This window comes from Ranitomeya imitator, chromosome 4, assembly GCF_032444005.1.
Source record: "Ranitomeya imitator isolate aRanImi1 chromosome 4, aRanImi1.pri, whole genome shotgun sequence".
Classification (NCBI taxonomy): domain Eukaryota; kingdom Metazoa; phylum Chordata; class Amphibia; order Anura; family Dendrobatidae; genus Ranitomeya; species Ranitomeya imitator.
Window position 1 is genome coordinate 535,690,331 of NC_091285.1, and position 12,624 is coordinate 535,702,954.

A 12,624-nucleotide genomic window follows, 5' to 3' on the forward strand; every position below is an offset into this window, starting at 1 on the left:
AGTTACGTTACCCTTAAGTGTATCGGCATGTTCAGCACTCAAATACAGTTATGCCCTGTGGTAGGTCAGGGAGAGGCTATCTGCCCACACTACCGCTCTCTGTTCTGTAGACCACAGGTTGCTTTAAGCATACGCAGGCCTTCAAAGTCCTGGTCCGGCGTTGTCATTGCGTGGCACCGGGACTCTGAAGCCCTGTGCGTGCATTGGCGCCTGATCCTCCCCGATAAATTTGTTAGGATGCTGAATTGGGTGAGTATGAAATCATGAGGAGGCATTGTAGAAGGTCATGAGGTCAGATGAGGCCAAAATAGAACTTCTCGGTATCAACTGCAGTCGCCATGTTTTGAGGAAGAAGGATCAGTACAAGCCCAAGAACATCATCCCAGCTGTGAAACATGGTGGTGGAAACATCATACTTTGTTGGTGCTTTTCTGCAAAGGGGACAGGACAACTGCACCTTGTTGAGGGCAGGATGGATAGGATCATGTATAGAAAGATTTTGGCCAACAACTTTCTTCCCTCAGTAAGATTATTGAAGATGGGTTGTAGCTGGGTTTTCCAATAACCTGAAACATACAGCCAGGGCAACTAAGGAGTGACTCCGAAAGAAGCATTTCAAGGTCCTGGAGAGGCCTTTAGAAGGAGCTGAAACTCAATGTTGCCCAGCGTGAGCCCGAACCCTGAAAGATCTGGGGAAGTCTGTATGAAGAAGTGGGCCAAAATACCTGCTGTAGTGTGTGAAAATTTGGTCAAGAACTACAGGAAACATCTGACCTCTGTAAGTGCAAACAAAGGTTTCTGTACCAAATATTAAGTTCTGTTTTCCTATTGCATCAAATACTTATTTCATGCAATAAAATGCAAGTTAATTATTTAAAAATCATACACTGTGATTTTCAGTTTTTTTATTTTTGGATTCTGTCTCTCACAGTTTAAGTGTACCTATGATACAAATTACAGACTTCTCCATTCTTTGTATGTGGGAAAACTTGCAAAATCGGCAGTGTATCAAATACCTATTTTCCCCACTGTATAGTACCAACCATCCTAGGTTGCCCTGTGTTATTCTAAAGGGAAGAGCTATAGTACTTTTAGCAGATCAGGTTAGTCCTCTATGCAGCTTGACTGTCATTAAAGGGAACCTGTCACCTGAATTTGGCGGGACTGGTTTTGGGTCATATGGGTGGAGTTTTCGGGTGTTTGATTCACCCTTTCCTTACCCGCTGGCTGCATGCTGGCTGCAATATTGGATTGAAGTTCATTCTCTGTCCTCCGTAGTACACGCCTGCGCAAGGCAATCTTGCCTAATGCTAAAAAGACCCAAACAAATATTCCCTGCATTATGAATACTTTAGATATATCGGTTCATACCACACTCTATCGATCGATCTACCTATCTATCTATCTATCTATCTATCTATCTATCTATCTATCTATCTATCTATCTATCTATCTGTCGATCTATCTATCTGTGTGTGTAAACATTATTCTTCAATGGAGTATGTAAAAGAAGAGGATGGACAAGGAAATTACATCACAATAATTTTTCTTTTTTGTTAAATAATAGATCTTTATTTAGCCTACAAAAACGCATACAAATCCTCATGAAAATCCGCATAAAAAATGCATAAATTTGCGTGGATTTTTACCTGTGTTTTCTGCCAAGAGATGCGGAATCTGAGCAGAAAATTCCACAGGCAAATCTGCAATGTGTGCACATACCCTTATAGGTTTGCCAGACTGCTGAAGATACTGCCTTGTGTCCGCCCATGCAAGAATCTTAACATAGTAACATAGTAACATAGTAACATAGTTAGTAAGGCCGAAAAAAGACATTTGTCCATCCAGTTCAGCCTATATTCCATCATAATAAATCCCCAGATCTACGTCCTTCTACAGAACCTAATAATTGTATGATACAATATTGTTCTGCTCCAGGAAGACATCCAGGCCTCTCTTGAACCCCTCGACTGAGTTCGCCATCACCACCTCCTCAGGCAAGCAATTCCAGATTCTCACTGCCCTAACAGTAAAGAATCCTCTTCTATGTTGGTGGAAAAACCTTCTCTCCTCCAGACGCAAAGAATGCCCCCTTGTGCCCGTCACCTTCCTTGGTATAAACAGATCCTCAGTGAGATATTTGTATTGTCCCCTTATATACTTATACATGGTTATTAGATCGCCCCTCAGTCGTCTTTTTTCTAGACTAAATAATCCTAATTTCGCTAATCTATCTGGGTATTGTAGTTCTCCCATCCCCTTTATTAATTTTGTTGCCCTCCTTTGTACTCTCTCTAGTTCCATTATATCCTCCCTGAGCACCGGTGCCCAAAACTGGACACAGTACTCCATGTGCGGTCTAACTAGGGATTTGTACAGAGGCAGTATAATGCTCTCATCATGTGTATCCAGACCTCTTTTAATGCACCCCATGATCCTGTTTGCCTTGGCAGCTGCTGCCTGGCACTGGCTGCTCCAGGTAAGTTTATCATTAACTAGGATCCCCAAGTCCTTCTCCCTGTCAGATTTACCCAGTGGTTTCCCATTCAGTGTGTAATGGTGATATTGATTCCTTCTTCCCATGTGTATAACCTTACATTTATCATTGTTAAACCTCATCTGCCACCTTTCAGCCCAAGTTTCCAACTTATCCAGATCCATCTGTAGCAGAATACTATCTTCTCTTGTATTAACTGCTTTACATAGTTTTGTATCATCTGCAAATATCGATATTCTACTGTGTAAACCTTCTACCAGATCATTAATGAATATGTTGAAGAGAACAGGTCCCAATACTGACCCCTGCGGTACCCCACTGGTCACAGCAACCCAGTTAGAGACTATACCATTTATAACCACCCTTTGCTTTCTATCACTAAGCCAGTTACTAACCCATTTACACACATTTTCCCCCAGACCAAGCATTCTCATTTTGTGTACCAACCTCTTGTGCGGCACGGTATCAAACGCTTTGGAAAAATCGAGATATACCACGTCCAATGACTCACCGTGGTCCAGCCTATAGCTTACCTCTTCATAAAAATTGATTAGATTGGTTTGACAGGAGCGATTTCTCATAAACCCATGCTGATATGGAGTTAAACAGTTATTCTCATTGAGATAATCCAGAATAACATCCCTCAGAAACCCTTCAAATATTTTACCAACAATAGAGGTTAGACTTACTGGCCTATAATTTCCAGGTTGACTTTTAGAGCCCTTTTTGAATATTGGCACCACATTTGCTATGCGCCAGTCCTGCGGAACAGACCCTGTCGCTATAGAGTCCCTAAAAATAAGAAATAATGGTTTATCTATTACATTACTTAGTTCTCTTAGTACTCGTGGGTGTATGCCATCCGGACCCGGAGATTTATCTATTTTAATCTTATTTAGCCGGTTCCGCACCTCTTCTTGGGTTAGATTGGTGACCCTTAATATAGTGTTTTCATTGTTTCTTGGGATTTCACCTAGCATTTCATTTTCCACCGTGAATACCGTGGAGAAGAAGGTGTTTAATATGTTAGCTTTTTCCTCGTCATCTACAACCATTCTTTCCTCACTATTTTTTAAGGGGCCTACATTTTCAGTTTTTATTCTTTTACTATTGATGTAGTTGAAGAACAGTTTGGGATTAGTTTTACTCTCCTTAGCAATGTGCTTCTCTGTTTCCTTTTTGGCAGCTTTAATTAGTTTTTTAGATAAAGTATTTTTCTCCCTATAGTTTTTTAGAGCTTCAATGGTGCCATCCTGCTTTAGTAGTGCAAATGCTTTCTTTTTACTGTTAATTGCCTGTCTTACTTCTTTGTTTAGCCACATTGGGTTTTTCCTATTTCTAGTCCTTTTATTCCCACAAGGTATAAACCGCTTACACTGCCTATTTAGGATGTTCTTAAACATTTCCCATTTATTATCTGTATTCTTATTTCTGAGGATATTGTCCCAGTCTACCAGATTAAGGGCATCTCTAAGCTGGTCAAACTTTGCTTTCCTAAAGTTCAGTGTTTTTGTGACTCCCTGACAAGTCCCCCTAGTGAAAGAAATGTGAAACTGTACAATATTGTGGTCGCTATTTCCTAGATGCCCAACCACCTGCAGATTTGTTATTCTGTCAGGTCTATTAGATAGTATTAGGTCTAAAAGTGCTGCTCCTCTGGTTGGATTCTGCACCAATTGTGAAAGATAATGTTTCTTGGTTATTAGCAGAAACCTGTTGCCTTTATGGGTTTCACAGGTTTCTGTTTCCCAGTTAATATCCGGGTAGTTAAAGTCCCCCATAACCAGGACCTCATTATGGGTTGCAGCTTCATCTATCTGCTTTAGAAGTAGACTTTCCATGGATTCTGTTAGAATCTTAGATATTCTGCACTGCAGAGAATCTAAACTGTGGGTACGTAGGGCCTATAAGTCTTGTCATACATCAGTTTCCACTCTATCATGGACTTGGCCTATTTGGCCCAAAATAACATCCCTATTCCATTTATTCTCAGGCAAACACTCAAAACTATCCACATTCCCAGTATAAAGGGAATTCTAATTGACCCATTAGGACCATTATCCCCAATAACAGATACGCCAAAATTCCCATCCAGTGTCTCCTCAAGCCTTTTTCTGGGTAGCTCCAAAAGAAGCCCCTTGAGTCTTTATAATTTGGCCCTTGAGAGTGTTTTGCTGCCCTTCTCAGCTATTCTAGGTGATTGTCCACAGAAAGCTAGATATTCTTTTGAACATATTCAACTAGGGCATTTTTCTCTATGTTTGCCAATGACTTAGAATGGGTGCACCCCCTTTCTTTGTTTGATTCTCTATCTATGGCTCCCACTTACCCTGTAGACACAATCTCCAATATGTATAAGCTTCTTTCAGATAGTGATCTGGATATGCTTCCCCCTTTTTGTAAGATGTGGGAAAGGGAGCTCCATCAAACCTTTACAAGAGAACAATGGTATAAATGTTTCCATCTCTCTCATAAATCTAATATAACTATATAACTAAAGCTCACAAAACTAGTTATAAAATAGTATCTAGATAGTATCGTGTTCGTTCGGTCTTACATACCATATATACTCAAGTATAAGCCGAGATTTTCAGCCCATTTTTTTAGGCTGAAAGTGCCCCTCTCGGCTTATACTCAAGTCATTGTCCCAGGGGGTCGACAGGGAGGAGAATCGGCAGGAGTGGCGGCTGTCATCATACTCACCCCCTCCTGATGCAGTCTCTGCACGTCCCTGCTTCTCAGATGGTCTCTGGTGCCGGAAGCTGTTCTTGTGTTCAGCGGTCACATGGTACCGCTCATTAAAGTAATGAATATGGACGCGAATCCACTTCCATTGGCGTGGAGCACATATTCATTACTTTAATGAGTTGTACCATGTAACCGCTGAACACAGGAAGAGCTGCAGATGCCAGAGACCATCTGACAAGCAGAGACCACGCCAGGATGAGGTGAGTATGACGGGGGAGGGTGAGCCATGCGATATTCACCTGTCCCCGTTCCACCACCGAGCACTGTCTTCCACGTTCTCTGGCTGTGATGTTCAGGTCAGAGGGCATGATGACGTGTTTAGTGCCCTCCCTCTGCCTGAACAGTCACTGCAGAGACGCAGAAGACACAGCAGCACGTGGCAGTGGAACAGGGACAAGTGCCAAGGGCCTGCGCCAGCGGCGACTCCGGCACCAGGCCCCCAAAGCGCACTGGTGTCCCTGCCTGCTCAGGACACCGGCACCTCTCCCTCAGCGATGAGAGGCGAGTATGTTATTTTTTTTTCTTTAATTTTGCAGCAGCAGCATATGGGGCATATTATTCTATGGAGCATCTTATGGGGCCATCAACCTTTCTGGTGCATTTTATGGGGCATATTATTTTATGGAGCATCTTATGGGGCCATCAACCTTTATGAGCATTATATGGGGCATATTATTCTACGGAGCATCTTATGGGGCCATCATTTACTTTATGGAGCATTATATTGGGGCATATTTTAATATGGAGCATCTTATGGGGCCATCGTTATTAGGGTTGAGCGAAATGGGTCGGCCAGATTCAGAAGTCGCCGACTTTTGGCAAAGTTGGGTTTCATGAAACCCGGCCCGACCCCTGTGTGGGGTCGGCCATGAGGTCGGCGATCATCTGATCTGGTATCGGAATTCCAATACCGAGTTCCGATATGTTTGCGATATCGGGAATCGGTATCGGAATCCATATTTAAGTGTAAAGTAAAGAATAAAAAATATTGATATACTCACCCTCGGATGCGCCCTGGTTCTAACCGGCAGCCTGCGTTCCTAAAAATGAGCGCCTGAAGGGCCTTCGATGACGTCGCGGCTTGTGATTGGTCGCGTGAGCGGTCACATGGGCGGTCACGCGACCAATCACAAGCCGCGACGTCATCTAAGGTCCTTCACGCGCTAATTCTTAGGAAGGAAGCGTCCGATGGCGCGTCCGAGGGTGAGTATATTCCTAATAGGTATATACTCACCCTCGGACGCGCCCTGGTTCTAACCCACAGCCTTCCTTCCTAAGAATCAGCGCCTGATGGACCTTAGATGACGTCGCGGCTTGTGATTGGTCGCGTGATGCCCATCATTAACCTTTTATGAAGCATTATATGGGGCTGGGGCATATTTTAATATGGAGCATCTTATGAGGCCATTATTTAACTTTGTGCAGCATTGTATGAGTGCATATTTTTTGCATGGAGCATCTTATGGGGCCCATCATTAACTTTATTGAGCATTATATGGGGCTCCTGATTCAATATGGATATTCAGAAACATTTAACCTACTGATGTCTCAACTAATTTTACTTTTATTGGTATCTATTTTTATTTTTGAAATTTACCAGTAGCTGCTGCATTTCCCACCCTAGGCTTATACTTGAGTCAATATGATTTCCCAGTTTTTTGTGGCAAAATTAGGGGTCTCAGATTATACTCGGGTCTGCTTATTTTCGAGAATATACGGTAAATGGTACCCGTGAGTATCCAACTTCTGCTGGCAATGTGGGGCTCATGTGGGTTCGCATATATGGTGAGCGTGCCCAATCTTGGCGGCCTTTTGGGAAGGTGTTCTTAAAGCGTTTCCCATGCCTAAGAATGCTTTTAAGAAATCGTTATTGAGGCACCTTCTTCAGGCCACTAAGGAGGTAATTCCATGACACTAGAAGTCTTTAGACCCACCTTCACTAGAGGAATGGTTTGAAGAGGTGGCTAGTGTTCACTGGATGGAATTCCTGATACACAAGAGGCAGCTAACAAAGTAACTGCAAATTGGTTTCAATGGGAATCCTTCTTATCCTCATTGATGTGCCAAAATATGCTAAGATAATTTCTACCTTATCCTTTTACGATATTTGATATGCTGGTATCATAATTGATGCTCCGTCTGCCTTAGTAATGTGTCCTCGTGATCTCTATAAACATTTCTTCTCTTTTCTCTTCTCCTTCTTGTTATTTAGTTTAACAGGTTGTCAATTGTCTTTTGCAAACTACTGTTGATACCATGTGGAGTTGTTTGTTTTCCTGTAACTAAACAATTCTCTATTTCAGTAGCTAATATGCCATATCGTGTGTTAATTTGAACCTGTTGATATACCGGTAATTTTTGTGTATTATAAGAACAATAAACATTTTGAATAAGAAAGTGGAAATAAAACATTTTGTTCCTTTTTTTACCCCTGAACATTCCACCAAGGTCCACTACATTGACAGGCAGTGCGGATCATTTGTCACCTAGATGTCTGCTGATTGGAGAGGATTACTACGGACAATATAGGCCAAAAGGAGTGCAGCATTAGAGGGAGGTGCTTGTTATGGTCAGCCTTGGTATTCTGTCAGTAGTGTTGGTGCTGTAGTGTGTTTATGCTTTGCTTGTGTGGTTACTAAGGAGATATATTTGTCTAAATGTAAGTGGTAGGCCGAAGCCTGTCAGTCTTGTGGGAGTGTAGTAAAACTGGCGTTTAGTGCAATGCTAGGTGTAGACGCTGTAATGTAAGTTTTATGTAGGTTTTATTCTTTAGCTTTGGAAGCCCAGAGTCACAAGCTGTACATTAAGACCCAGCAAGACCTACATATTTGCATTGGATTATTGCGCCCACTGTGGTGTATCTTCTCATACACCAGCATTTCCTGTGATGTATATGCTCCATCCCTACTGTTTACTGTGATGTATATACTCCAGCCCCAGTGTCTCCTATTTCATATTCTCCAGCCCTAGTGTTTCATATGTGCTGTATATGTTCCAGCCCCAGCGTCTCCTATATGATATATATGCTACAGCCCCAGTGTATACTATGTGATGTAAGTGCTCCAGTCCCTGTGTGTCCTATGTGATATATATGCTTCATCCTCAGTATCTTCTATGTGATGTATGTGCTTCATCCTCAGTGTTTTCTATGTGATGTATATGCTCCAGCCCCAGCCTATGTAGCCTATGTGATAAGAACATACTTTGAAAAGTTGGCTACGGACTTGCTTCGGACTAGTCATCTGAGTCAAATTCTCCCTGCTTTGCTCCCTTAGACTCTCCTTGGCATATATAGGGTGAAACCAGAGAGTCTAGTGATGTGAGGGGGGGAGTAGCTGCCAGGGTCAGGTCTAGAGTATTAGTCATTTGAGACACATGGTCCCTGGCAGGTTTTTCAAAGTATGTTTTCTGTAGAATGCTCCAGGATGTCAGAGTAAAACACGTTGCCTGGGGATCAAGCAGCAATAATCTGCTGTCAGGTTCCATTTAAGGTTAACTTCGAATATATAGGACAACTCCTATAATAGAGAACACTTTCTAGGACTAGTATGTATCGAGAATAGCTGTGGAATTAGCTGACCTACTCCTCCCTTCACTGAGGAATCATAGCATAACCCTTTCTTGAAAGAAAGCAAACATTAAGTCACAAACCTATTTGCAAAGCTATCGGTGGCTGTCGACAGATGGCAATCTGTGAGTTTCTTCGTGTTCGCTCACTAAGCGGCAGGGGCTACAGGTGCTGGAGAACTGCTGCCTCTTCACAAGGTACAAAAGCTGTTTAGTCGGAATTGAGGATCTGGCATTTAGGTGCACACAAAGTTTTCAACTTCTTTTTTTTCTAACATTAGAACAATTATCACTTTCAATAATTATAATGGTACATGCAGTCTCCTGCAAGAAGTACTGTACAGTAGGATTTAGATACTTTTTTCTCCCTATATATTATATATGCTGAATGTGATATATTAAGACAAGCATGAGCTCAGTAAAAGGGAATTTGAGTAAGGGGCAAGCAAGCTGTAGGGATGATATATGTATAGGTACTAGTAATGCTTTCCAGGATCCATTAGTCTACAGTTGAGCCTCCCAATTGAGCTCTGTTACACCGGTATGTCTAACACTATTTATTTTTATACATTTGTTTTGTTGGGGTGTTAATAATGCTTTTAAATATGATTTGAATTTTTTTTTCATATTCTCTCATTGTTAGATCTGCAATTAATAACAAAATAAAATATTTGCACAATGTGAATCTCATGGACTCCAATGTAAAATTTCCACTAGAGACCCCAATTATCATGGATCTTTAATGGTTTTAGTCTTCTCATATGGCCCAAAGGGACCCTGGGCAATTGCTCCACTATAGCAACACAACAGCTCTAGGTCATAACGATTAACCACCAATTTCATTTGGCAAACCTTGATCACAATGACGAAACAGGAAAGTGGGTGAATGTTTTGTATAAATATTGCACATTTGTAGATGGTAATTAATGAAACACGGTACAAAATTTATGGTGTTGAGTCAATGGCTGATTGTTTTCCTTATAATAAGAAATGAGGGAAAGTTTCACCAATGAATATAATAGGTCCACTGAATACAGAATTGTTCATTAACAATAATTATAATAACATATAATAATAATGATAAGAGTAGCAAATATTTTAAATTATCTTATTCTGCTACAGTTGTGATAAAGGTACCTATTCAAAAATACATCTCATGTTTTTACTAAGGATTAGGTGCACTCCTTTACGTTATCAATATTTAATGCCTAAAACATGTAGTATGAATTTAAAACTCAATCTGCATAATAAAGGGAAGAAATTAACTTGAGGGTGCACTGACTGCAAGCATTTTGGCCACTGACCAAAGAGGGGTCCTAGATCATCAGTTAAATGCAGCACTAACCCAAATCTAGGGCAAGTGATGAGCTCAAAGTGGTAACAATGGATTACAAGATATGCATTGTCTTCTCTTTTTCATCCCTATAGATGGCTAGCAAATAAACAGATGATTTTATTGTGATCCAACGTGAGATCTTTTTTAAATTGCAGGAGGCTTAAACATAGATCCATACTTCAGATTTTCACCCTCGAGTATTTTACATACAAATAGAATCCAAAATGTATGGACCATCCTCTGGTGTTGCACTTTCGATAGCTTTGTATCCAACAGTATAAAAGAAAATGGTGCAGGTTAGGGAAGACTATATAAGCAACTGTTCTCCATCAGTAAGGAGCCTAGAAATAACCTCTGACATGTACAGTACTTACTTGGATATCTGTAGTAGAAATCATTTTCAATATCACTGCTGATATTGTGAGTTTTTCTCTCCTCGTTCCAATGGGGATCAGCTGCAATATCATAACGGACAAAGACTCCAAAAAGTATTATCATAGCCATCTCCCAGATGAAGCAAATTATGGGCAGCTTGAACCTCATAATGGTGTTCCTTATCATTTTGGAGGCTTGGTGTAATATATTACTGGGCAAAGCTTGGTTATGATATCTGTATGTCTATTCAGCCGTAATAAAGGCTCAAAGGTAGTCAGCGATCTATATAGGGGAATTTAGGGGTGTGCAAATTTTGTTTTTACTGCAACATACCTCTCCTGAGATAAAGGTGGAGCTACAGTGATTTGTGTGGCAGTTCTCATAGTACTCTTATTTGTCTGCTTCTTTATTGAACGGAAGCTGCTTAAGACAAGTGACAAGTGAAAGGCTGCAGAAGCAAGGTGACAAGTGAAAGGCTGCAGTCAGTAACTTATTGCCTTGTTAAACTCACAATTTATTGCTTTGAAAAAAAAATCTAATCGCCAGGTACCCTGAATAAAAGTCAAATAAATACATGACAGTTTCATGTGCTCTAACTTGACTGAGGTCACCAAACACTAATTGTGGGAAAAGTAGCAATATTATGTGGAATATAATTTCTTCAGAATGGGGCTACATGGCGACTTTGGCTACAACACTGGTTGTGATGCCAAATATTGCAAGTACTACTGCTACATTGCAACAAACTTGTAACGTGGCATGGAGAGGTGACCATGGGTGGGGTACTCATCTCTTGCACCCCGGTTTGTTACATGAAGGAGGAGGTCCTGGCTGGGTGTGTGGATTTATTCTGTGGGTGCGCTATGCCCTTACAGACCGCATGTAACCAATGACTTTGGTTTGCCAGGACCAGATGTTTAACAGTTCAATGAGAGACACCATGTCAAAAATAAACTTTTTACTCAACAATAACTTGGGAGGGATTACATACACAACTTGATGGACATTTTCTTTACAATACAGAGCATTGTCCATACACAGTTTCAATTCATTCCACTCTACTCATTTGTACAATACTTCAACGTTCCTTTCTACTTCACCACAGCCCAGCTCAGCACTACAGTCCAGATAGAAAGTGTGCCAGTCTCTACCCGTGGTGCCGCGTCTTCTTTGCCCTCTAGGGAACTATATTGCCAGCATGGCCGGTACTTATCTTCTTTGTGTCTTATGCTCTGAAACTCCCACCCGGGGCCCTCTCTAGGCCATACTGCTAGGTGTCCTGACCCAGGACCCATCACCGATTGATCACTGTGTACTGTCAATCACTTCTCTCTTGTTCACTCTGCTAGATCTCACTGTCTTGCATCTCTGTCTCCTCTTTCATTAGGGACACTCATATCATGCGACACTGCTGACATTAGAACTTAGGTCCTCTTTCTACACACTCTGGACCCATTCTGATAGGAAAGTACCTCTGGCCCTTCATCTTAGCCCCTCCCACTCTGGGCTTTTTCCAACCATTAACTCTTACCTTCCTTACTGTCAGACAACACACACCACTAATACCACTAATGAAGTTCACAGTTCACATTACACATCAAAATTCTTTTACAACAATACACAGGTTCTTCATGGGGGAAATGTGGGAAATATCTCCATCTCCTCAAATACTGCAAGTAAATTTTGTCTCATTGTTACCCCTAGGGCAGTGTTCTCCAACTCCAGTCCTCAAGAGCCACCAACAGGTCATGTTTTCAGGATTTCCTTAATATTGCCCAGGTGATAGAATTATTGTCTGTACAGGGATGCAATTATCACCTGCGCAATACTCAGGAAATCCTGAAAACATGACCTATTGGTGGCTCTTGAGGACTGGAATTGGGGATCACTGCCCTAAGTTACTGTGATAAAGCAAAAACTAAGTAGCATAAAATTCAACTTGTTCCAATTAACATATTGTAGTTGCGGTATTCAATTGCATTTTGCTGCAATGCAATTTCTGTTAATGTTGATGATACTGGCTTACAGCCAATGAAAACCCCAAATTCATTATCTCAGTAAATTAGAATAATTAACAGAAAACAAATGCAAAGGCTTCCTA

The 12,624-nt window shown here is 41.2% G+C and overlaps 1 protein-coding gene across 1 annotated transcript in view; it reads right to left on the reverse strand.

The window, feature by feature from the left end:
- RHCG (Rh family C glycoprotein) overlaps positions 1-10,808 on the reverse strand; it is a 236,053-nt gene extending 225,245 nt beyond the window's left edge. Inside the window, exon 1 of the mRNA XM_069766218.1 lies at positions 10,523-10,808. Within this exon, the coding sequence (XP_069622319.1) occupies positions 10,523-10,709 (187 nt within the window). The 5' untranslated portion in view covers positions 10,710-10,808. The remainder of the gene's footprint in view (positions 1-10,522) is intronic.
- Between the last annotated feature and the right edge of the window lie 1,816 nt (positions 10,809-12,624).